This window comes from Parasteatoda tepidariorum, chromosome 1 (assembly GCF_043381705.1).
Source record: "Parasteatoda tepidariorum isolate YZ-2023 chromosome 1, CAS_Ptep_4.0, whole genome shotgun sequence".
Lineage (NCBI taxonomy): Eukaryota > Metazoa > Arthropoda > Arachnida > Araneae > Theridiidae > Parasteatoda > Parasteatoda tepidariorum.
In genome coordinates, this window is record NC_092204.1 from 51,369,569 (window position 1) to 51,395,049 (window position 25,481).

Here is a 25,481-nt window from a genome sequence, read left to right on the forward strand (position 1 = left end):
CACGGTTAGCCTGACGGCAAAGGGACTCTAACCCATGATCCGTCTACCACTGAGGATATTTCACATCAGCAATGTAGTCGGTGCAAGACGGATGCAGAATTCGTATAGACTGGGATTCGAACCCGGTATACTTCATTAGAAGGCGAACGCTCCATCCCCTGAGTCATCGCGGATCGGTATTAAATATTTGAAGTATACAAATATTACTCCAACTGCACATTCAACTTAAAAACTTACAAGTATGTCCGAGAATTTTTTTTTCTCTAATTATTACGCCCCCCCCCCCAATTTTAAATAATTTTTAAGAGTGTGTTACTTAAAAATCCTACAAAACCTCTCCAATTTTAAATTATTGTCAAATAAAACCATAGTATAATACAAACTATATAAAGAAATCATAAATGGAAAATAAGTTTTCACTGGTTAACAGGAAAATGCTTAAAATTTGAAAACATTTTCGAAAATATGTAATGACTAAGTGTGATATACTATTACAAAATGTAGTCAAAAACTGAGTTGAACGGGGAAAAAAACTCAGGTTACAATAAACTTTTATTATCAAAGAGATAACAATTTTTTCAATAAACAATAAATAATAATTGAATAGAAATATATCAAAAACTTACATTCAACAATAAGGCACTTTCTTTGTTTGAAAATATATTAAAGCCAAAAAAAGAAATACAATACATTTTCATAAATGTATGGTAACTCAAAATACTTTCAACTCAAATAATACAGTACACCAAATAAGCATAAGCTGTTACAATAATAAGCAGGCACTAAACTACCAGAAACAAAAATAAAAAGATTTAATTAATACCAGAAATATTTTTAAACATCTTCATTTTGCATGTTTTATCAGCAATAGCTTATTTATATATTGCACAAAAATGCATGTTTTACAGAAAGAATAAAATGCATGCTTTACAAAAAAATAAATGTTTGTTAAATGCAAAATAAAAAAATCTTTAAGTATTTTTATACTCTTTAAATACAAGAGCATATTTATAAAAATATTATGAAGTCTAACAACCAACAATATGACTTATTGAAATATACGACAGAAAGTCACTTTAATAGTATTAAATAGTTATTGTCACTAAACTAGTTATTTTTAAACAGAGTGTCATATTTCTGGAACACAAAAATTGTTTCGACTATTGAAATCAAAATTCTACTTTTAAGATTGTTTTTTGAAGACTTCGTAGTCTTGTGAAATACCTTTTTTTTTACGAATAATATGCAATTTTTATAACTGCTGTGAGCTTACAACAGTTACTCATGACTAAATTAGGACAAGTTTAGTCTATCCAATGTCAGCACTGTATATGCTTATTCAGAAAATAGGGCAAAACGTCAATAAGTAGAAAAACCTGTTTTGCAGAAATAAAAACCGTTTATGGTCAATTTTTTTAATAATTAGAAACTTACTCCAAGGCTGCATTATCTGGGCTCATAAAATTTGCACGAACTGAAAATAAGACAGAGTATTTGATAATGTTCATCTAGGTGGAAAATGTCGCCAAATTGGCAGTTTTTAAAAAAGTTTAATAACTTTCAAACTATTTGTCCATTCTAAAGCTCAGATAATTCTTCACTGCAAGATGATATATATATTTTAAAATCATCATTTTGCTTCAAGTGTAAGGCTCTTAAACTGTGGCTTTTTTTTATTATTTCCCTTGGCGACAGAGCATCAAACATGCATGCAAAGTCATTTCGATGTACATCTGCACAAATATTCTAAATTATATCTAAAGTTTCGAAGTTCTGATTTTATAAGTCTTTTACATGAATATAAACAAGTTGTATTATCCAAAATTTTAATTTGAAAGGTACAATACCTAATATTGCTTGAAACATAAACATATGTCCTAACAAGTGCAAGTTGAAAGTTTATGGGTATAGTTGTAACAAATTTCATACCAAAAACATTTCTATTAATTAATTTTTCAGGTGAAATTTTGGTATAGATACTAAATATATTTTATTAATATTGTTGTATATTTACTCAACATTAATTTGCCTTTTGCACATTATAATTAAAAACTTTATCTTACTTATTGCAGTTAAGAATATGAAATATTCACAAATTTAAGAAATGTTGAGAATAATCAACTGAATTAGATGGAAAATTACAAATTTTATTGCAGGAAAGTTTTCATCCAAAAATTGCTTTATTGAAAAATCCAAGCATATATGAATAGTGTTGCATAGATGATATATGCTTGCTTGTATAAGAGGAGCCAAATGATAAATGGAATGCATAAGAAAAATTTAAAATAATCTTAATGAGCAAGTGAAAAAAAACTTTCAGAAACTATAATTAAGGAAGAAATAAATGAAATTAGATAAATTTCAGTTTTAGTTGATATGAAACACGGGTGACAACTAAAGCAGATTTAAGTGATAGATTATCTTGCCCAAAATCTTTCTTGACACACAAAAATAAAGGGAAATGTCTAGGGTGGGCTCAAAAATATCAATGGAAAAAAGTGTTTTTAAACCAATAAATTCAAATTTGTTGTTCAGAAGAAAACATCGATTATATATTCTTAAAAAATATTGGAGAAAGAATGTTGAAAAGTTATTTATGACAGAGTATAAAACATGAAGAAGGTAATGTTATGGCCAGGAATGTTTTGAGAAGTGGAAGAATTGGTGATTTTGTGCAAATAAACTCAACAATGTACAAAAATATGAACCATAACACCTTAATTCCTCATGCACTTTCATCTGAAAAAAATATATTGGAAAATGATTATTATTTTTTCAAAGCATAATGGCCTTTAACATATATCTAAAGTGTGTGTCAATTATTTGAAATCAAAAGAGTTGCAAAAAATTCTACAAGTAATGTCAAAGCCTCTACCCTACAATCACCATATCTTAATCCGATTCAGAAACTGTTTGACAAGAGGGGTACTAAGGGGTCATCAAAAATATTGAATTTCTGATTTTGAAACTAAATTTCATTTGCAAGGAAACGAGACAACTAACTTTTAGTTGTCTAGTTAACTTGGAGTTTTCAAGTTAAATAACTTTGAATTAACATCATACAAAATATTAATTTAGATTAAAAATGATTTCTAAACAAACAGATTTATAACAATTTTGTTAAATATTGTATAATTATAATTTGTTTTGTTATTAAAAACATGTCAGAATAAAATTATTTTGTAAATGCATATTTGCTCATTGAATTATAAAATTTTGCTAAAAAAAACCAAACATTAAAATAATAATACATATAGAGAATTATACTCATTTTACATTAAAATATTTCATAGCAAAATACTTTAAAATTTGACAAATTACGAGTATATATAAGTTAAACAAGTTTTTTTTTTCATAATTATAATAACAAAAACATAACAAATATTTTTTTTATTATATAAACATATAAGTTAAAACATTCATAAAATTGAAAGAAATAAAATAAGTTTTATAATGCCCTCATAAAAATATTTTTGTAAAATTAAATTTATTCGAAATAAAATTTTCTTCCTGAACATTTTTTCAAAGAAAAAAATTTAACAATAGGAGAGTCATAAAAAGTATATTTATACTAGATGACACGCTTTCAGTTTCACTAAGGCACTACTTGTACATTGTATGAAATTAAAAAACTACAATATATCACAAAATGTTGAAGATCACATTATTTTTAAAATAAGCTTCGTCACTAATTAAAATTTTTAAAAAAGATACACATAATTTGATATTAGAAACTGTGATTCAATTCAATTGCACATTTCCAACAACTATTTTCAAAATATGCAGCTATTAAAGAACAAGCATTTAAAAAATATTTTGAGTGTCATTTAAATCTTTTTAAAAATAATTATTACAAATTAAACAAATGTTATAATTATGAATTAAATTATCATAATTTGGAGAAATAAAAATTCTTAAATATTCTTGCAAAATAAAAAATTAAAGAATTTATGAACATACGTTTACTTGCAAAACCAAACTTTTAATGGGTTACTAAAGTAAAATGTATTAAACTCTGGGACACTAAATAAAAAGGATAAATAACAACTGTAAGGCTTAGATACAGGAAAATAAAAATGACACATATATATTTTTATATGGACATTTTTGTTTCTTAAAAAAGTTATAAGTTTACTTATTAAGAAACTAAAAGCTAAGATACTCCATTTATAAGATATTTTTGTTTCACAATATTCTTCACGCACAAAATATTACGATAAAAAAATATATGAATCCTTTCCTTACTTACTAATAAAATAATCATTTACTTTTAGGTATAAACAATAAATATTGAGGAATGTTGATTTCAATTATGCATGTGGCATTAATATATATTTTTATTTAAATTATTCTGTAAAGGCAGCCCTTAATATATATATTTTTATGATCCTTGTCACTAATGTATGTATATTAGTGAACACAAAATAAATATTTAAACAAAATGCAATTAAAATCCATTTTAAATTACTAGTGAAGAAAGTGGGATGAAAAACATCAAAACTTATTTGATTGTCTTAAAAATATTTAGAGCACCTTCTAAATATCACCTTTCAACTCCTTTGTGTTTTTTTTCTTGAAATCAAACAAATTTATTTCAACACTGCCTTTTTCAAACTGCACTCTTACATTCTGTTAAATTTTGCTTTTTTTTCCTCACTTAAATACAGATGCACAGCCTAAGGTTCTAAAAATAGAAGTTAAGGATAACGTTTACAGAACACTTTGTATGCATATCAATAAAAAAAAATTAATATACATGTATATTTAGTTTTAATTTTGAACTTTTAAGCCATTTAAAAAATTAAGTACAAAAGTTGTAGTTAGTTGAACAGTTATGTGCCCTGATTCATTCGGTCCCAAGTAGCTGAAAAGGGCTGCGCCCATCGACTTGGTTCACTACCCTCGTCAGACATTTGGCTGTGAAAACCACTCGTCACATTCGATGAAGAAGTAGAACAATCATTCGTATTTTTTTTAGGTAGTTTCCAAAATCTGAAATTTTCCAATTTGCTTTTCTGCTTCGAAGCAACTCTATTCAAATTTACAGCCGAGTCAGACAGTGATTCCTCTTGAAATATCATTTGGGGAGGAGAGATGCTGCAACTAGTATTGATGATTGAACTGGTTGAGGGTGGATAAGTAATTGATGGATAAGCTGGATCAGGTGATCCTGGTTGAATCTGTTGGAATGACTGCGGTAACACTGCAGGATATCGCCTCTCAGTCGATACAAATGATGAAGATGGACCATGGCCATCTCGAAGAGATGATATGACTTTGTCCCATATCCATTCTACCACACAGCCTGGTTTTGTGAAATCAATTTTCGATATAAACTTGAGCATCATGGGAATGTCGCATGGCTTGTGTACAATGGGAATCAATTTGCGGCACTTTTCATCTGAAAAATATTAACATAATTTTAAAGCAGAGAAATTTATATTTATAAAAATATATTTAAAAAGCATAAGGGGATAAAAGATATTTGAAAGGAAGATAGTTTAAGAGTTAAGTAAAATTCTTTGTTTTGTAATAGCCGACAGAATCGAACTTGACATCAACGATATCACACCAACTCTCAACCATAGGAAAAGTTAAAAAATTGGATATATAGGTTCCATACAAACTGAACAAAAAGAAAGAAAAAAATTATTCTGAAATCTGCAGTTCTTTGCTTAAAGAGATAAAAGAAAACCATTTTTGAACAGAATTATCCCCTCTAATGAAAAATGGATCCTATATGACAATAGGTATCATTCAATGCAATGGTTTGATGCAGATGAAAATACAAAAACCAACATCTAAGGCCTAGCTATACCCTAACTGGTGAAGCAATAACAGTAGAGAAGTATAGTGCAGAAATTGAAGTTGTGCATCAAACATTATGTCATATGCAGCCACCACTGGTCAACCCAAAAGGACCCAGTTTTCTTCATGATAATGGACGACTACATGCTTCATTGATTGTTGCAAACAAGTTTTCTGAACACATCCACCGGTTCACCTATTTTCAACTGACTATCACTTTTTTAAACATTTGGAGAACTTTCTCCGTGATAAAAAGTTTACCAATCTAGACCATATTAAAAATGACTTTAAATCTTTTATTGATATCAGAGAGCCAAATTTTTATGAAAGTGGCATCCAAAAACTAGTAATGCATTGGCAAAAATGTGTTAATTGTGATGGTTTTTACTTTGATCAATAAAATAGTTTCTAAAAAAGCTATGCTGATTTAAATATACATTAAAAAATCCATCAATTCATATTTCACAACCTAATATAATATAATTAAAATTAACTCAATTTAAATTTCACTCCTCAAAAATTAATAGAGGGATGAAATTAGTCACCTTTTCGATAACACTGCTTGTCCCCTGCAAAAGATATTTTTTTGAATTAAAATAAATATGTGTACCTACCGATTCCTAAACCTGCAGCAAAACTGGCTTGGGCTTCATAAGCAGGACATCTTAAGAAATCAGGTGATAAAATGATCAACACACGCTTACACCTGTAAAATTGAGAAAATACTGTATTATTAAGTTTCAAATACATTCAAAAGATGTTAAATATGGTCTGGTGGAATAAAGTGAATATAAAATCAACCTTTTTTTATTTTTGAAGAAAGCTCAAAAACCAAACCAATAAAGTTATTTTATCGAAAATTCTGACGCCTTTAAACATTAGATTTATATAGACTAAATATGAGGCATAACTTATCGATTTAGTTTAATTGCTTTCTTACGGTAATGCATTAAAAAAAAACATGGTTTGATATCTGCACTTTACCCCACTAGAAAACGTATGCAAATATTGTTTTAGAAATAAAAATGTTCCTAAATAAATGTATCATGATTATATTTTTAAAAAAATGCTAAAAAATATATATTTTTTTTCTTCATATTATTGAGTTAAAGAGTTAATGTTAATGGCTATCAAAATTAGGTTTCACTTCGTTTGTAGTATATTTTGCTGAACTCTACACAACTTCATCAAAAAGCAAGAAAAGTGTAATAGTTTTTGGTTAATTTGAAATATAAATGAGAATGCTAAAATAATATTTATAGTAGTAATTAATAGTGTTTTTATTACTTTATAGCAGACATGTATTTTTATTGAATTTAGACACTTTAAGTAAATTTTGTTTTCCATGAAAAAACTGTCATATGAAGGTAGAAACTTGCGTACAGACTCATCTGTGTCTTTAAATATGCCCATTAAGTTGTACCATTATGCTATTTTGCTTTCAATTGTACAATATGTTTGTTAGATTGTTATTGCCCCTATAATTCTTTTCTTTAAAAAATAAAATTTAAAAGGAATTTCGTTTTCAGTGTTAAAATTACTATGTAGGGTTATAATAAACAAATAAATTACTTTTTAGCTTTTTCATTATAAAATATAGACAATAGATACGTATTAAAGATAACACAGAAGTAAAAAAAAATCCCTATCATAGAACATTTAGCTAAGCCTAACCATATACCCACTTTACCTCACCTCAGAAAACAATTCATAACAAATAAAATTTTGAAATTTATTCTTAAATTTCTAAAAGGATCTGTTCTTTAGATGTTCCTCTACCAATCTGAAAAAAAATTAATAGTTTTTGACAGTTTTTAATGACATTCAAAGCAGTGGCGTAGCGAGCTTAACTCGCGCCCGGGGCACAATACCATTTTAGCGCCCCCCATTCGAAAACCATATAGTAGTATATGTAAAATATGCTCCCAAATTATTAAATAAATAATGTAAAGTAAATAAAGTCATAGGCTCAAGCTAGACTTTAAATTTGAGACAAAAAATGCAGTTGAGAAAACAAGACTAGATTCTGAATTGTATATGATCATCTAGAATTAGTTCAAAAGATACCTATTATTTATTTTACATAATATTTTAAAAACACGCAGTTTTAAAACAATAAAAAAGTAAATATTTATTATCTCTAAGGAGATACATATATTTAATAATATGATTATAATACATTAATAAAACTAATTACTATGTATAAATTTTCCTTGCTTTTGATGAAGCAAATTTATCAATAATATCATCAAAGTTGATAATTACAAATTTGTTTCTTTCCACACTTAATGTTAGGTCACTTAAACGATCTTGTTCCTTCGTAGATCGTAGATATGTCAAAATTAATTTTAATTTGTTGAATGAACGTTCGCAGCTAGCAGTTGATACTGAGATAGTCAGAAGTACCACTCTCAGATTTGGAAAAACATCTTCTCCATACGAGATTATAAAAGTACGGAGTTTTAGGTTCAATTTATTTTCTACTGCGGAGTAACATTTTACAGTCACATATTTCGATAAAAAGTTCTATTCCATTGAAATCTGTATTATAAAATTCGCCCAAATTTTTGCAATTTTTTTTCAAGGTCGTTATCAACATTATCCTCGTTTAATAAATTTTCAATGTCTAGTAGAAATCCAAATTTGAAATTAAGGTCACTTAATCGTGTAGGTACATATTTCTTGTTGCAGGCGATCAAGAACGCTTTTCGTAAAGCGAGAAATTTCACTTTCTGTGGAAAAAACAACATCTTTAGCCAATTCTGCGAGCATTTTGCGGCGTCTTCTTACACGTATTGTTGCATCAATATCCCATTTTTCACAAAGAGACTTCGCTTTTTCTATTGCCTCTTCACAGAGCTTGTCTCGAATTTCGGGTAGTTCAGTCGCTAATGATTCAAGATCATTGAACCCTTCTCTAAAATTCATTCTAGGATCTTGTAATCTGAGCTGCACACGATCAATCCTCCTTAAGATTTCATATTAGAAATGAACTAAAGTTATGAAACTAAAAGTTAGTATATTTTGAAACAGAATTGTAGCTTCACTTCTGGTGTCACTTGTAGTGGTAGTGTCCTCTGCTAATTTTTCAAATAGTTCTACTATATTCTTTAGCCCATTGATGATAACGCTAACAGCTTGCATTTTGCAGTTTTTGTTAAAGCATTTTTTAATAATTCCCATTGTAACGTTGAACGTGAGAAAAACAGATGTATGTTTTCTGTGGTCTGCAGTTTGTTAAAGAAATTTCATCGGAATTAATTATTCTATAATTGTATTTTTGATCGAGGCTGCATTTTTAACATGTATTTCAATACCCCCCCCCCAAAAAAAAAAAGATTTTTTGATGGAAAGTTTTTTATTCATAAAATCAACATCTACATACCTAACGACTTGGGACATTTGTTCTCGATGAGAGATATCAGGAGTTGAATCAAACTAAAGTCCATAATATTTATTTCTTTTGATATCGTTTATTAGTTGATTTCGAACTGTAGATGCCAGAAGATGAATGAATTCATTTTGGATCTGTGTTGACAAATATGAGACAGTTTTTGGAGTTTCTGTGGCATGTTAAAGATGATTTGCTAGTAGCGGATCAAACTGAGCTACAAGTTTAAGTAAAGATAATAGGTTTCCAACTTTTGTACCAACTTGAAGTGCTAGTTTTTTAACATGACTTCATTATTTGTTTCATTACTTACCAAGAATGCCTTGAATGCGCGAAATAACTTAAACGTTAATATTTCGAGTATTTCCCTAATTTGTTGCAGACTTCCACAACCTGTCGTAAGTATCAAAGATACGTACAGTCATGGAAAAAAGTATCCGGAAGGTAACAAATAAGGAATCATTTATTTTTTTAATATAGATATTTCTCAGGCACACAACAAATACGGCGTTTGCGTCCTTTCCTAGAAACGGCAAAACGCTGTATTTGTAGTGTGTCTCCTTTCGATCCTTTAGTTGTTATTTTCCGGCTACTTTTTTCACTGTACATATAAGTACATTAGAGTGTTATTGTTATCGTTTTAACAAGCGTAAGCTACATTGCGTTTATGGAAATAAAAATAAATATTGTTCTGAAAGAAAGAATGTTTGTACTTTGTAAACTTCAAATATTTTTTATAACATATTGTTTCATCAGACAAATCAAGAAAGGAGATAATTTCTGTAACCACACAGCGTTGATGCCATAAGGAAGTGCTGTCGGACACAGGTCGAGTCAGCCCTGCCAGTAGACAAGACGTGCCATTTCTATTATGAATATATTATTACACTTTGAATTAGACTATTAGTGTTCCTTTTTATTTATGAATTAACATTAATTATATTACACTGGCACTAAAATTAAAATATGTTTTCCAGAAACCAATTATAATAAAAATAAAAATTATCCAGCAATTTTTTGTTTTGCGGACCATTTGGCGCCCCTTTGTGAGTAGCGCCCGGGGCATGATGACCCCCCTTGCCCACCCCTCACTACGCCACTGATTCAAAGAACGTTCATCAACAGCTTAAACTAACATACTTTATAAGTTGATCCTAAACAGATAGTTTCTAAATCAGTTTATCAGTTTACAAAATTTAAATAAAAATGTTAGCCTGCAATTTCAGCTAATGTCTAAAAATATCAAATAAATTATCTCAACTTAAAAGGAGAAAATAGATGTTTTCTTAACATATACCCACTTTACCCAGTGTATCCACTTTACCCTATTTATCTATAATTGTGAATAAATGTTACAAACATTCAGTCCCCAACCCAGAAGCAGAAAAACTCCAGCACAGCTGAAGAGCCTGCAGATAGTCACACGACTTGCTGATTATTTTTCTTTTTTCAGATTTCAAAAAGAAAACAAACAATAAAAACCTGCCAAACAATAAAAACAATGACTGTCTCTTTTCTTTTTTAAAGTAAATGAAATTGACGGATAGAAAAAAATCAAGTGAAAAAGTAAAGGTTTTTCTTTCTATTCTTTGATAACCATTAGGAATCATTTGTAATTCCCTCTTCTGAAATCTGACAATCAAGACAAAATTTCTAAGTAGATTACCTAATTTGTACACAATTAACCTTCGATTCAATCCTATTGGGTCAACAAATTTTGATTAATAAAGATGGTGCTAAGGATTAGTAGAGTTCTGCAGATTGGTGCAGAGAATTCTACTAACATGGTAAGTAAGAACATTTCCTAGTTGCAGTGTGCCTTTTAATCAAAGGCAGAGTTTCCTTTCAGAGAGATAATGTGCAAACAACATTACAATGTACACACACAAAACTGCGGCAGATAATATAAGTGCTTTTTTTAAGAGAAAAACAAATGCCAATTTGCTCAACTTAATGATTTCCCAGTTTTCATTTTCAGTCAAAAAAATTATCCATTCAATATGCCAAAATAAATATATATGTAGAGTCTCAGTGTCAGAATGTAATACTTGGAAGAATTGCATCATCTACTTCCTCATTGAAAGGCGCCAGCCTCTTTAGAAAGGGAAGCCCCGATATCCACGAAGCCATAAAGTCTAGGCGGAAAAAGTCCTGAATTTATAATTAACTCTAACTCCTTTCTATAGAACAATATAATTTTGCATTCATATTTGATCTGGCAACCCTGCGAGTAGGCAGCTCTCACTGGTCATGATATCGCTGTTAAACTTATTTCCTTTTATCTATTAAATGCTAAGTTTGATTATTAAACTATTGTCTTTATTTCCTCTTATGCTCCATGAACTCCTGCTTATATATACAAAGTAAATTCAAGTTATGTTTGTAAGTACAAAAATACTTGCTTAGTATCAAATTGATAAATGTCATGTTATCCTTCCCTCTTTTTTTATATATTTCCAATGACAAAAAAAAACAGCCTTGTGTTTCTCTATAACAAACCATAATACTAAAATGCATATTTTAACCCACTGTCAGTGCATTTTCTAAGCAAACACAATGCATAAAGCATATACATCTACATAAATTTTTTTAGGAGATACAGAAAATTTTCATGGCATAAAAAAATATTTAAAAAAAACTTGCTTTTAGAATCATAATATTCACATTTGAACCGGATATAAAAAGTTCAATGCTAGTAGGAGTAGCAATTTAAAGGTGCAAAACACATTATAAACCAGCATTTTAACATTAAAAAAATAACACATAAATAAAATACCTCTCATGAATTAGCTGCAAGCTTGTTTCATATTCTGATTGTCCTGCTAACATATCTCGCTCTCGAATATAAAGCTTGAAACCTACAGCTTCTAAAAATCTTGCCAACTCCCTAACAAATTCAATATCTTCATCAGCATAACAAACAAAGGCATCATATACAGTGACCTCTAAAAAAAGATGTAATTTAGTTAGTAACTTGAGTCATCTTATAAAAATAACTTACAACTCATCTTAGAAAAAAAAGAACTTACAAAAAAAATGACCATGATTATACAAAATACACAAAGATGATGATTTATGAATAATCAATTAAACCTACAATAATCTAACAAACCACTTTAACCTACATTAACAAAGGATTATTTCATCGATCAGTGACAGGATGAAATTTATAGTGGTTTTGGGATATAAATCACAAAATTCGGATGAATCTATAAATATTAGTTAACGAATATTGGATAACAAGACAGATATTTTTAATGAAAATATCACGAGAAAGCAAATGCTGAGATTTGAAGTTGGATCCCTTTTTTCCTTGTTTAAATTTATTAAAATTTTGAAATTTTAAAAGAAACTAAAACAAAATAGCATCGAAAGGTTTCAGTATATCATACAGTAGACTTAAATAAAATTTGAAAAAAATTTGCTAAGAATTTACATTTCAGAAGAGTGCATAAAAGAAACAAAAATTAAGGATCTTTTAGGCTTAAAACCTCATCTGATAGGGAAAGGTAATTGTTTTATGGAAGCTGACAACAAAGTGCAGATAAAAATTGAAATAAAGGATTTGTTAAAACAATAGAAAGATAAAGGTATTGGGCAGCAAAATCAAAGATTGAGAAGAAAATAAGATAAACTGCAAAGGGAAATCAGGTAAGCAAGAAAAATGATCTAAGAAATGTGAATAATGCGGCTAATTGAAAGGCTAACATACACTTAGATGCGCTCAACTGCAAGATTTATAAAAGTGCGTCCCAGTCTTAGACTTAACATAAAAAGTTTAATATTATAATATGACACAAAAACAATGTGGTGATGAGGATATATTTATAATCATTATTTTATTTAAGAAATATAAAACAGCCATGAAACGATAGAATTTAGGCAATTAATTGCAACACTGTATACACTTACCACATCGAAATTAAAATATCTCAAAATCTTTCACTATCTTATAGTCATTATATTCACAGTTCAGTTAAGTATTATTACTATTTATAAAGTAAGCTAAAAATATTTCAGAAAATATAAAATATTTTTATTTTAAACCCGTGTCATTTTTTCTGGCGAGAGTGCCCTCAAATCTCCAAACCCCTCGTGCTGCAGGGGTATTATTAATACTACTGAGCTAATGGGCATAATACTACTGTAGCGTATCTACCACTACAAAATTACAGCTACAATTCACTAGTATATAAGACATGTTAACTGGACTCTATGTTGGGGGTACCTTTTCATAGATGACGGTTGACATGGTCTGTAACTACTCTCCCCACACTACTATTAGAAACAAAACAAAAAATTTAAAAAAAAGAGTCAACTTTCTAAATTTAAAAAACAAGGTTTTCATTTTAATTGCATCAATTTTTTTATATTTTTTGGATGAATCACTGGGAAATAATTATGCCATAACATGAGCATAAACATTTACCAATATATTAAGCTAAATCATGCTACAATGTAATAAGGTAGAGAAAAAAGAATGACACCAAACAAATTCAAATTTTTTTCATAAAATCATTAGCAGTAGCTGCAGGAACACATAACAGCAATAAATCTAATACATTAGTTTTAAAAATAATCAAGCCATCATAAATATGAGACTGATGCCTCAACTACTATTTATAACACAAAGGGAAACTTTAATACTTTCTTATCTAAGAGAAATATGAGTAATCAAAAATTTATTTTCTGTTCTTATAACCAAATGAATCATGATTCTGACATAAATATTATAAAAAAAATCTTTTATGACTAATCACTTGTGTTTATGAGCTTTTAAAACTATTTAAGATAGCATTTATCAATAACATAAGCAATGTAATCATTTTTCTATTTTTATTTTGTTTTTTTAATTTGCAGTGGAAATGAACATTTAAAAAAAAAATTAATACTCTAGCTGACATTGCTATTTTTGAAGTGAAAGAGGAAACTCCTAAAAGTAAAACAAATGATGCAATGTGGTTTATTTATGACTTCTCTTTCTTTTTTTTAAAAAGAAACATATACGTTTCTTAATACTTTACAATTGAATTTAATGATGTAAACATTGATTATTTATAGACTTCAAAGTAAATATAAAAATACAACTGATAGTAATCAACTTCCACACTAATTAATATTTCCACACAGTTGCTTCAGTGAACAAGAAATATTGCTTCAGAAAAGGGAATTTCCTTAGGAATTAAGATACATAATTTAATCCATTTAGATTACATTTTAGGTTAAAGAAATCTAAAAATTAAGATTGATTGGAGTTTTCAATATTTTTGGGACTTTGTTACGTGAATAAAAAAAGAATGGCAATACTAAGTATTAGGAATTGCCAGTTAAGCATTTAATTGAAGAAAAAGACAAATTAGACTGGATAAGAACATTGCTCGTCGAAAACTATTAGGATAAATTCAGATAAGGTATCTCAGTTTTGGAAATTTTAGAATCATTTGAACAAAATATGAAGTATACCAACAAAAAATATGAAACTTGGCATAATTTATATTATTAATTTTCATTATTGAATTAAATATAAGAGAGTTAGATAATTCATTAGGCTTAAGTTATAAAATGGCAATTTGAATGTGTTTGAATGTCATTGTTAAGGTAATATTTGCAGGCTGTAAATACAAGTAACTCAGTTAAAAGAAAGTCCTGCTGTTTTAATATTTTTTGTTTGATGTTATTTAGACATACAGGAGTTCTTATTAACTTTTAGGAATTTAAAAACTAAATCCTGGGTGTGATAATTGTAATCAAATTACTTTCCTAATAACCAGTTTTTAATTTTTTTTAAAAATTTCAATTCATGAAATTTTATAAAAATTGTAGTAAATTTAAATGGCACCAAAAGTTTCTCAATAAAAATTGCTAAGGCTTATTAATGATGGAAACGCTCAAAATGGAAACAATGGCGTAGTGATGGAAATGCTAAAAAATAATCTTGTAATCTGAAAATTTTTACATATCAGATTAAAACGATAAACTCATTTAGCTTAAACAGTTAGTTTAGTTTAATTTTGCTCTTTATTCAAATTTCCTAAAGATTTATTTTAAGCAGTGAACAGTTTATAAGACTTTGATAAAAACTACATATCCTGATTTCAAAGTTTACATTACTTTTTTTTTTGAGGGGGGGGGATTCGATATGCTTTCAGAAAACTGTATTTAATAGAATTTAATACGTCACAAAGTGGGGTTAAATTTTATCATTCTCTACATTATTATTAAGTTTTATCACATCAGATTATAAAAAATTTTGAACTTAATTACCATCTTATCAAACTATGAAGTAATGGATTCATAATAGATTTATTCCATATAATATAATTATATCTATTTCAGTATTGAAAAAAAAATTAAAATATAATGTTTAAAAAACAGGTATAAATTTTTGGTTAGTTTTTATGATTTGATTGATTATGATTGGTTATTATGATCTTTAACCCTTTGTGTTTAAATTCTAGGTTTTTCTGAACTTTGAGTAGCAGTTTTTTTTTTTTGCCTCAATTACTGTTGATATGAAATCGGATGATATTGAATAGGAATGTAATGTGCAGAAGATAATTTTCAGCTAAATTTTTTTCTCGGGAGCAGAATGCTGGAAAGGAGAAAAATATGTTTTTAAAAAAATCTTTCAGTGGAAAAATCTGCAATTTAGAAAACTAAAATAAGATTTTCAGTTAGAAAAATGTTAAGGGTCATCTCAAAGGAAACGGAAGAAAAAAAAGAATTTCTTTTGAAAACAGAAATAGTAAAAAAATACCTCCAGTATATGCATCTTCTCTCGTCAAAATCCCAGAATCATCCAAACGTACATCAGATGATACTGAACGACATGATGATACTAAAAAGTAAATGCATTGATAAGAAAATTAAAATGAACTTAATATGTATATACATACAAAGATTAATGAGCTTTACTTTATTTTTTCACAAATATTAAAAGATCCAAAAAAATCTAAATTCATAAATTTTTTTTTTCTAACTACAACTTTAAGTAACAAACGTCATTCAAAAATTATATTTTAAACATAATATAATTTTTTTAATTAAAATTTAAATTCCAGATAACGAAGATGCTTTACTTTTGAAAAAACTTTTTCCAAAAATATTTTTTTTGTTAAGTTATTAAATAATAACTATTTTAATATCTATCTAAAAAGCACTGTTAATATTCCAAAATATTATTGAATATAACAATTCATACACTTAAGCTATTTCCATACAAAATATGGGTAATGTAAGATTTTTACTATAATCAAAATTTTAATTCATATACTACTATCCTGCTTTATAGTAAATATAAACTTTAAAGTATCTGCTTTACAAAATAAGTTGTTTTTAACACAGCTTACTTTCATCTACTTGAAGTGGACTTTCTTGACTCTGGGCTTGTATATATCTCTGTATATAAGATTTAGCATCTAATTCTGAAAATATAAAAATTTATTTTTAAAAAAAAGCAATCACTTTAAAAAAAAAAGAAGCTTAATCTAACTTGCATCTAATGTGATGCAAATTCAAATCTATAAAAATTTATTTTTCAATCTAATAATTAACATTAACATACTATTCATGAACGTACAATTTTTACCACTAAATTTAAAAAATATTACATTTTATAAACTAATTTATGATGAGAAAAGTAAATTTATTTACAATAATAAACATTTTTTGATAAAATATTATAATAAATATTTAGGTATGTGAAAAAAATACCTAATTTCGGTTGTAAGTCTTGCAGAATATCATGTCGACCCATATTTTCAAGGTATTGAATAAGCTGGCCCATGGTTGTATGAGGAAGTACAGACCATGCATCTATTATTTTAAGAGTTGGACTATCATATCTTTCAAAATTTCGTACTTCATTATATTGAAAGTCCATCTGATCTGCCAATCCACGATAGTCCCGAGCGAAACCATTTTTAAATAGAATTTCTTGTTTCGGATCAAGGAATTCTCCCAATTTCAGCCTAGTTGAACATTTAAGAGCTTTGGCTGGAACAGCATTAAAATCTAAAACTTCCATGCCAAAATTTTAGACATTTACCTGTAAAATAAGAAATTATTGAAGAATTATTATTGAAAATTTTCATTTCATAATATATTCATGTAAATTTCCTATAAAAAAAATTTTTTTTAGAAATTAATTGCTAAAATTCATTATACACAGAGGTTATATTTTTTATACCGTAAACACATTAAAGTTGAAAGAGTTGTTAGTTTAATTCTTTCCGAGGACAAAATTCCAAAACAGAAAATATTCAATACTTAATAATACTAAGATAAACTTCTTATTCTTCTCTTGCTATTGAATTTCTTTATCTTACTTACACATGCACGGCCCGCCCGATTTCCTGATTTATTGTTGTGCCCTCCGATTGCATAAGGTTGAAGATCTCTAGATTAATATGCTTATTTGAAGATCTTATACTACACAAATCATACTTAATTTCTAAACTGCCATCATAAATCTCTTAAGCACCACTTTATTGTTTGTTAGATAGTTTATATAGTAAAATTAACTAGGTATGATGATTAGCAAGAACATTTTAAATCAAATTTATTAAACACTGAATAAGACATCAAAGTATAAATTTTGCTAACACTTAAAATATATAAGTAAAATCTTTTTGAGAAAATAGGAAAAGCTATCAACTATGTTATTTATAACTTCAACAACAAGAAATTTTTTTGAAGTCTCTTTGGATGCCCCTTTATTATAATATGTATGAATAGTTGAAAGCCCTAATATATGATTCAGTCAAAATAGGAATTCCATTTAGCAAAAGGGAAATTTTCCAATTATATAATACTACCCATACACTGATTATATACTATTTTGGCAAATAACTACTCAAATTATTTAGAAACATATTAGCCAATATGACAATGACTAACAAATGATTAAAATAAAATAAAAGTTCTGCTTTTTTATGAAACTACAAAAGCTAATCATTAAGGAAAAAATTTGTCTAGAAATTCTGTATAAAATTTCTCGTCATGCATAGTTTCCCTCTCAGATAGAATCAAACATTCTATTTTTAGTCACCATCGATAATTTTTTTATTTCAACAGGTAACAAACTTACGAAATTTTTGAGCTACCATGTCGCTTTTAAAATCCTCCCGAAACTATCAACCAAAAGAACTACTAACCTTTTTTATTTTAAAAAAAAATTCATTTGCTGTATTAGCTCAATGAAGAAATCAAGGTTAGCCAACCAAAGCGTAGACACGATCTACCAAAAAAGTTCCCAAGAGCTACGATCACCGTTTTCCTTAAATAATTAACAAAATATTGATTTTAGAAAATATTTGGAGAGAACAAACAATTTATTATTTGGTTAGATCAGATCCACTTACATATTTCAATAACTCAAACAATTTAATAAAATATGATAAACTAAACTAACCCTTAATCAATGAAAACTTAACTTATGAAAAGACATTAAATTAAAAACACCAGTACAACCCGCACAACATTGGCTTCAAAGTTGATGAGAAAAAAAATTCTGGAAAAATATAAGCGGCAGATAGCACATCTCTTCCAAAATGAATTAAATTTACATGCTAGATCAATTAAATTTATAACCAGGGTTCCCACTCTATGATGAGATTGAAATTCAAGGACTTTTCAACGACCTCAACAAAATTTTCAAGGACCTTAATCTAAGACCAATTTTAAAAATTATTCTCTTCTATTTTACTAGAAGCAACAATGCTTGTTGTGGCAATAATTAATTTCAAATATAATACCTAAATGCTTTGCCTATATAGAGAGAAGAGAGTATATGTATTATGGACTAAAATTTATATTTTTTTAAAAACAACCCTACTGGTTTTACATATTAATTCACAAAATCATTTTCAGCACAATCTATAACTAATGGTAATGAGGTGTTAATGGTGAAATCCTTTAATCCTGTGTATTTCCATGTGAAGGCTGCATGAAAGACAGAGCTAAATCTTAGGTATTCCATATTCCATGACTATTCCATAACCCCCTCCTCTCCTCTATTAAACATCGTTTCTGAAATTATTCATCCATAATTTACACAACCTTCTCTAAATGTTATGCAGCAACAATTCTTTCTGAAAATAAAAATTAGAAGGAACATATCCCATTTTCACCATGTTTAAAAGCATTATTCGTTATGTGTAATCCACAACTGCCAATGAATATGACCTGGTGGGAATATTTCTCTTTTAATTCACACTGAAGCTTCTAATAGAATTTCCAATTGACATAGGGTCCATCCATGGATAATTGAAGTATTTTAGAGAGCTTTTAACCATCATCCATGCATTTGTAAAAAGAGGACAAAATATTTTCTGCAGTTCCATGACCCATAAATTGGGAGGTAAGATACTTAGTGCAAACTTTATTATCAATTCCTTACCATAATGTCCATCTGCTTAGATTGTAGAGACTGATTTAACGTCTCATCAAAGAGTACAGTGTAGCAATCAACATTCTTCAGCTCATTTATAAGAATCCCTTTGAAGTATAGTGCCAATCCAAAGGAGCCCAAATAGGCTCACTTTGTGGCACTACAAAAAAATTGTCTCGCTATACAGCTATCAGCAAACATTTTGGAGAACAATTTACTAATCCCTTCACAGGAGTTACATGAATAATTACTAGTGATGCACTTCAGACTCCAGAGAATTTCAGCATCAAGCACATTCCTTTTGACCAGATAAGAAGACAATGTTACCTCGGCCACTAAAGTTTCTGTTTCACATGGGGCACACGATGTTGAAGGAGTATTTACACCAGATGAATTAGATGTTGATGTCTTTGGAAAAAGAGAACTCAGGGCATGAGACTGCTTTTTTGTTTTACCTTTCTTTCATGTGTGATTTCAGAGCAGATTCTTCCATTTTCGCGATATCGATCTCCTTCATGCATAATCGGCACTTGGCTCTGAACTTCTTTTCGGGCATCGATAAAATCCATTCTTTATAAGCTTGATTATCCATCCATTGGGGATTAAAATAGCACTTCCCAGGCATAACTAGTCTAAACTACATAACACAAATACGAAGCCGTGCCTTTGCGAATACGCTTTACAATAAAGTTTTGAAATGACGCAAACGTAAGGACAAGTGCGGATGGTAAAACGGCAAATTTATTGAAAACTACAAGGTACATATTGTTACGAAATTCGAGAGTATTCCAGTTTCGATAAGAAAAAAGAAGATCTAAGCATATGCGACAGAAGATGAAGTGGAGTCTCGCCCCGAACGCATTGATTGTCTGCTGTGCTCCGCGCGCTTGGCAGAAACCAAGACGCTAAGCAGGGTTAGAAACGGTGGCATTAAAAACCACGTGAGAGAACTCGGGAACGAAACAGAAAGATCCGCGGGTGTTTTATAAAAAGGGCCGCCGGCAGTATTGGACAAATTCAAGGACCTATCAAGTTTTTCAAGGACCTAAGACGTTTTTCAAGCACTTTCAAGGACCTGAATTTAGCAACAAAAAAATTCAAGGACTCTCAAGGACCGTGGGAACCCTGATAACTCAATATAAACTAATAATTTGTCACAAAAATGAAAATTTTAAAATTAAAAAAACAACAACATATAATTAGAATTAGAAGGTTGTTTAAGTTATAGATAGTTTACTGAAATTGCTACACTTGAGTTGCTTAAAGATTTCTAAAGGATAAAGCATTTAAATAAGTATATTAAAAGCATTCTTCTGAGAGCAGTGAAATATACTAACTTATATTTTTAACACTTAATGAAAATTTCACACAGATACACTCAAATCCGAAATAATTTGCAAAAAATTTTTGATAAAATGATACTTACTATAAGTAATAAATTTTTTATATGTATGCTTATTATTTTATTAAAAGTAATGTTTTAATTCATTTTAAAATAACATCAATTTTTAAATAAACATGCAAAATGATCTATGTCACATATAAAACTTTTAATTACAGAACTAAAATTTTAAAATAAATAAACTGCAAATATTAATAATTATTCCTTCAACTTATTAATTAAACTAATTACTCAAATTATAAAAATAAAGATCTATAAAGAGTAAATATTTTCTAGATTTTAAAAGTTGACATTTTTTTATACTTTTTATAAGATTAAATCATATTAACCAAAAATATTTTTAATGAAAAATTTCTTAAAATAAATTATATGTTTATATCATGAAATTGAAAATATTATGATAAAGTAATTAATGATTAATTGAAAGATTCGCAAGCATATAAAATTGGATCTGTTTCAAAGAAAAGTCAATTTAGGTTATAGCTCGGCTAATTCAAATAGATACACCATAAATTTCAATTCAATAGTCTATCTTCCAAATGCTTAAATAGATTCAGCATAAATATCTATTGCACTATCTATAACTAAATGTTTAAATTAAAAGTATCAATGTAATGGACGTTATTCTAATTTTTGACAACCTATCAAGAGTATTCAAATAAGGAAAACTGTAAGTTAGTTTTAAAACACAATTTAATGGTTCACTTGAAAATTAGACTTCAAAATGTTGGTAGATACTATGTTTTCATTCAAAGCTTCTGACTTATTCAATAAAAATGGAGCTTTTCTAGGGAAATTAATGTTTAAAAAAGTAATTAATTAAAATATTATGAATATGATTTACCTGTACAAAAATTTAATTAATTAATATGATTTAAACTTTTAGCAATCATTTTCTATGAGAATTTAAGGTGAAAACAATAAGTGATGTAATGCTGGCTATGAAAAAATTCACAAAATAAAACAGCATAAATTAGTAAACACTACATTAGGATGAAAAGAAAATAATATATATGTACAATGGGAAAAACAATTAATATTAATTAAAAGACTGAAAACTTATTTGAAAATTTATGTTCTTAAATAATATCAACTTAAAAATAACCATTTAAAATGATAAACAAATGAAATTTTGCAATGCAATATATGACAATACAATATAAATATTGTGTTCTCAATTAATATTTCTTAGCAAAAAAAAACTTATTAGATTTTTCACTATTACAAGCAGAATCCTAAATTTCTAATGTAAAACTTTTTTAAAGATTGGAAAAATGGAGACACTATAGCTATAAACTGTTTAATCATAGTTAAAATAACATAAGACATTCTAATTGTTTAACAATTAGGTAACATGATAGTAAAATATATAAAAAAAAATATTTCAAAGCCGAAATTTATAACTCAAAAAGCCCTATTAGTTTGTTTTCTCTCAGGAAGAAAAATTGGAACAAATAATGGTGGTTGTCAAAAAAGTAACACATTTATACACTTCATTAATCAAAGGAAATATATAGGATAATTAGAAAATAATTCAGAATGATACACGAACATTACGATAAAAATACTTGAATAATTTATTATTAAAAAGAAAATTTTAGAGGAAGATAAAGTAAACTTTTTATCCATCTCAAGATAAAAAATTGATTAAAAAATTTCTCTACTCTTACAAACACCAGATCTCAATTTCATTACATGAAGGAAAAAAAAGCAAGGAGCATTAAATTGGTAAAATGATAGTAATAAATTACACTTTTGAACAAATGAATTTTGATTTACTTTACAGGAAGAGCAAAGCAAAAGATATCATAACATAAAAATGAAAAGATTAATAAATATGGTGAAGCTAAGAATAATAATAAAACAAATCATATTCACCATGAAATGTTTAGGAAAATTAAACAAAACAGAGAAAGTGAAAGTATTCAATTTTTTAAAAGATAAAGGTTTCCTTTTAAGATGATGTTACTTTATTTACTGTAGAGGCGCACAGGGTTAATGCTTCCGGGAGGGACTGCTTCCGGTTACCTATAGATATTTAGACTTGTTGCCAGATCTCAATTGGCCCAAATGACTTTGAATTTAAGATAAATTTTTACTAACACAAAAGATGAAAATTTTAAGCAAATGCGTTATAAATGAAACGCTATTGTTGTTAATTTACATCGCACTAGAGCTGCACAATGGACTATGGATGGTGTTTTCAATAGGAATGTAAACAATAACAATCTCGAGCTCGGCACCTACTCTAGTTCCGGTTAAAAAATTTGCAGCCGCTTACTACAAGTTATTCTGATAGGCGATGTTTTCAAACGGATATATTTGTTTTCAATAAAAGAAATAAATTAGATAATTTCTGAGCTCAAATCTGCCGTATTTCATAAGATAATAATGTTATTATGTAATTCTGGGGAGTTTGGAGTGAAAATTTGATTTTGTTATTTATTATTAAAAAAAGTGACATGGTTGCAAGATTTTGAATATCTCGCTTTTTTGGCAGTCTTTATTTTAACCTCTTTCAATTTGTTTATTACTGTTTGTTCGTGTTGCAAGCTGTGCACCAACTTACGTTGGTGTTAACACTTTTGATATTGTAAACACAAGTATTGTTAGCATTGTAAACATAAGTAATAAGTAATCAAATACATTGTTTGCAAGAATTTCAAAACACAATGATGCCAAATGCCTTTAAAATACAACTGAAACAGTAACCCGGAAATTTAGGCAGTCCCGAGCTTGCAGCGTTCCCTAGTGTAGAAAACACCGTCCATTGGCGACGGTCTGGGAAACATCCCGGAGGATGATCCGAAGACAAGCCATCACAATTTTGATCCTCTGCGGAGGGGAAGGCACCTCCGCTTCGGTAGTCAGACGACCTGCAGGCGAAGTCGAGCACTTTACGGAAGCACAGTTTAACGAGGTCCAATACCGCACACCCTCAGTCCCTGCGCAGACTGATCCAAGTGGTCACCCACCCGCACACTGACCGCAGCCGTAGTGATGCTTGACTTCCGTGATCTGCTGACAGCGAGAAAAGCTCTTTACATGCGGTTCATCTTGGTAAATGAGATTTACGATTTGGAAGGAAAAAAAAGGAATATTTTAAAGAATAGTGCTTTCTACACTTAAGGGTGGTGCACTGCAAAATCTTTACTGCCTATACTTCCGGGTTACTGTTCAAGGTGTATTTTGAAGTCATTTGGCTCACAACGTGATCATTATTGTGACTCTCTTGAGTAGAATTTCTTGGATACGCGTATTTGTTACCTGATTTATTATTTGGGTTTAAAAAAAGAATCATCATTCGAATACCTGTCTTTTCAGGACGTAAAAATCGTTATTTGAAAAATAAATAAATAATCGTTATAAAACACTTCTTATCTTAAGAAAAGTATGCCAACTTTGAAATTTAAACCTAAATTATAATTTGCGAAATGAACTTAATTTCGCTGCTCCGACAATATGCCAACACTAACATATCATATGCTGCCCCTCTTACAACAAGAAAAAACATCAAGTAAAAAGAGGCCAAATCAAGTAAAAGAGGCGACTCTTTCACCTTTTTTAACAATTAATCTATAAATAACTAAAACAAATTTCCACTTCACATCTTATGAAATTCAGCAGATTTGAGCTCTCTAACAGGAAGTAGAGCAGGTCAAGAGCTCAATGGATGGTGTTTTCTATGCTAGGTAATACTGCAAGCTCTTGACTGCCTATACTTATTTTTTGGTGTGTTTTGAAGCCATTTCCTCACAACGTGATCATTGACCCCTTACAGAAAAATAAAGCTATTTCCGAGGTATAAATGAGGTATTTTTCAAAGGTGTAAACGTCTTTAGGTTGTTTCATTTAGTTTAAATTTCTTTTTTTATCGATTTGAAAATTAAGACAGAAATTAACCTACTTCCTTCTCCTATGACTGTCCACACGTTGAGAAGCCTGCGAAATGTTACCATAGATAAAGAATTCCGCTCTACGCCACATGAAGTCCACTTCAATCACCCAGTTTAATCTTATATAACATTAGCTCTAATATTTTTAGATAGTATTTAGGAGTCTAGCACGTCAGTATTATAATTAAACTGATCAGAATTGTCCCAAATCTAAAAAACTGATTAAAAAGAATGTTGAAAACTCACTGCTGATCTTTCCAATTTAATATTTTTTTTTAAATAATTGGAAAGGTAAAGAGGAGGTTTTTTAATTGTTCCTTTAGAAGTTTTGCTGCTACCTGGGGTTGTTAGGGTTTAAATAAAATATTTTTACTGGAAAATAAGGATTAAAAAAAAAAAAAAAAAGTCATTTTTCTGTATGTCTCAATCGGTTGGTGTACTTGGCAATAACTATATGATTATAGAATCACTAAATAGCTCATAAAAAACAAGGTTTTTGAACTATGTATTTCACCCTTCTGTTTTCCACAATTTGGTAATGAAGTAACAGGGTTCAGACACTGGCTATGCTTTGAAACTTACGCAAATCTCCTT

The 25,481-nt window shown here is 28.7% G+C and overlaps 1 protein-coding gene across 1 annotated transcript; it reads right to left on the reverse strand.

The window, feature by feature from the left end:
* Positions 1 to 534: 534 nt before the first annotated feature.
* On the reverse strand, positions 535 to 23,021 carry LOC107443819 (myeloid differentiation primary response protein MyD88). The gene is made up of 7 exons (XM_016057820.3): positions 22,870 to 23,021; positions 16,913 to 17,246; positions 16,549 to 16,623; positions 15,957 to 16,037; positions 11,976 to 12,144; positions 6,423 to 6,514; positions 535 to 5,401 (listed from the first exon to the last, which is right to left on the reverse strand). The coding sequence occupies exons 2-7, from the start codon at positions 17,223 to 17,225 to the stop codon at positions 4,833 to 4,835; spliced, it is 1,299 nt and encodes a 432-aa protein (XP_015913306.1). The 5' UTR covers positions 17,226 to 17,246; positions 22,870 to 23,021; the 3' UTR covers positions 535 to 4,832.
* Positions 23,022 to 25,481: the final 2,460 nt, after the last annotated feature.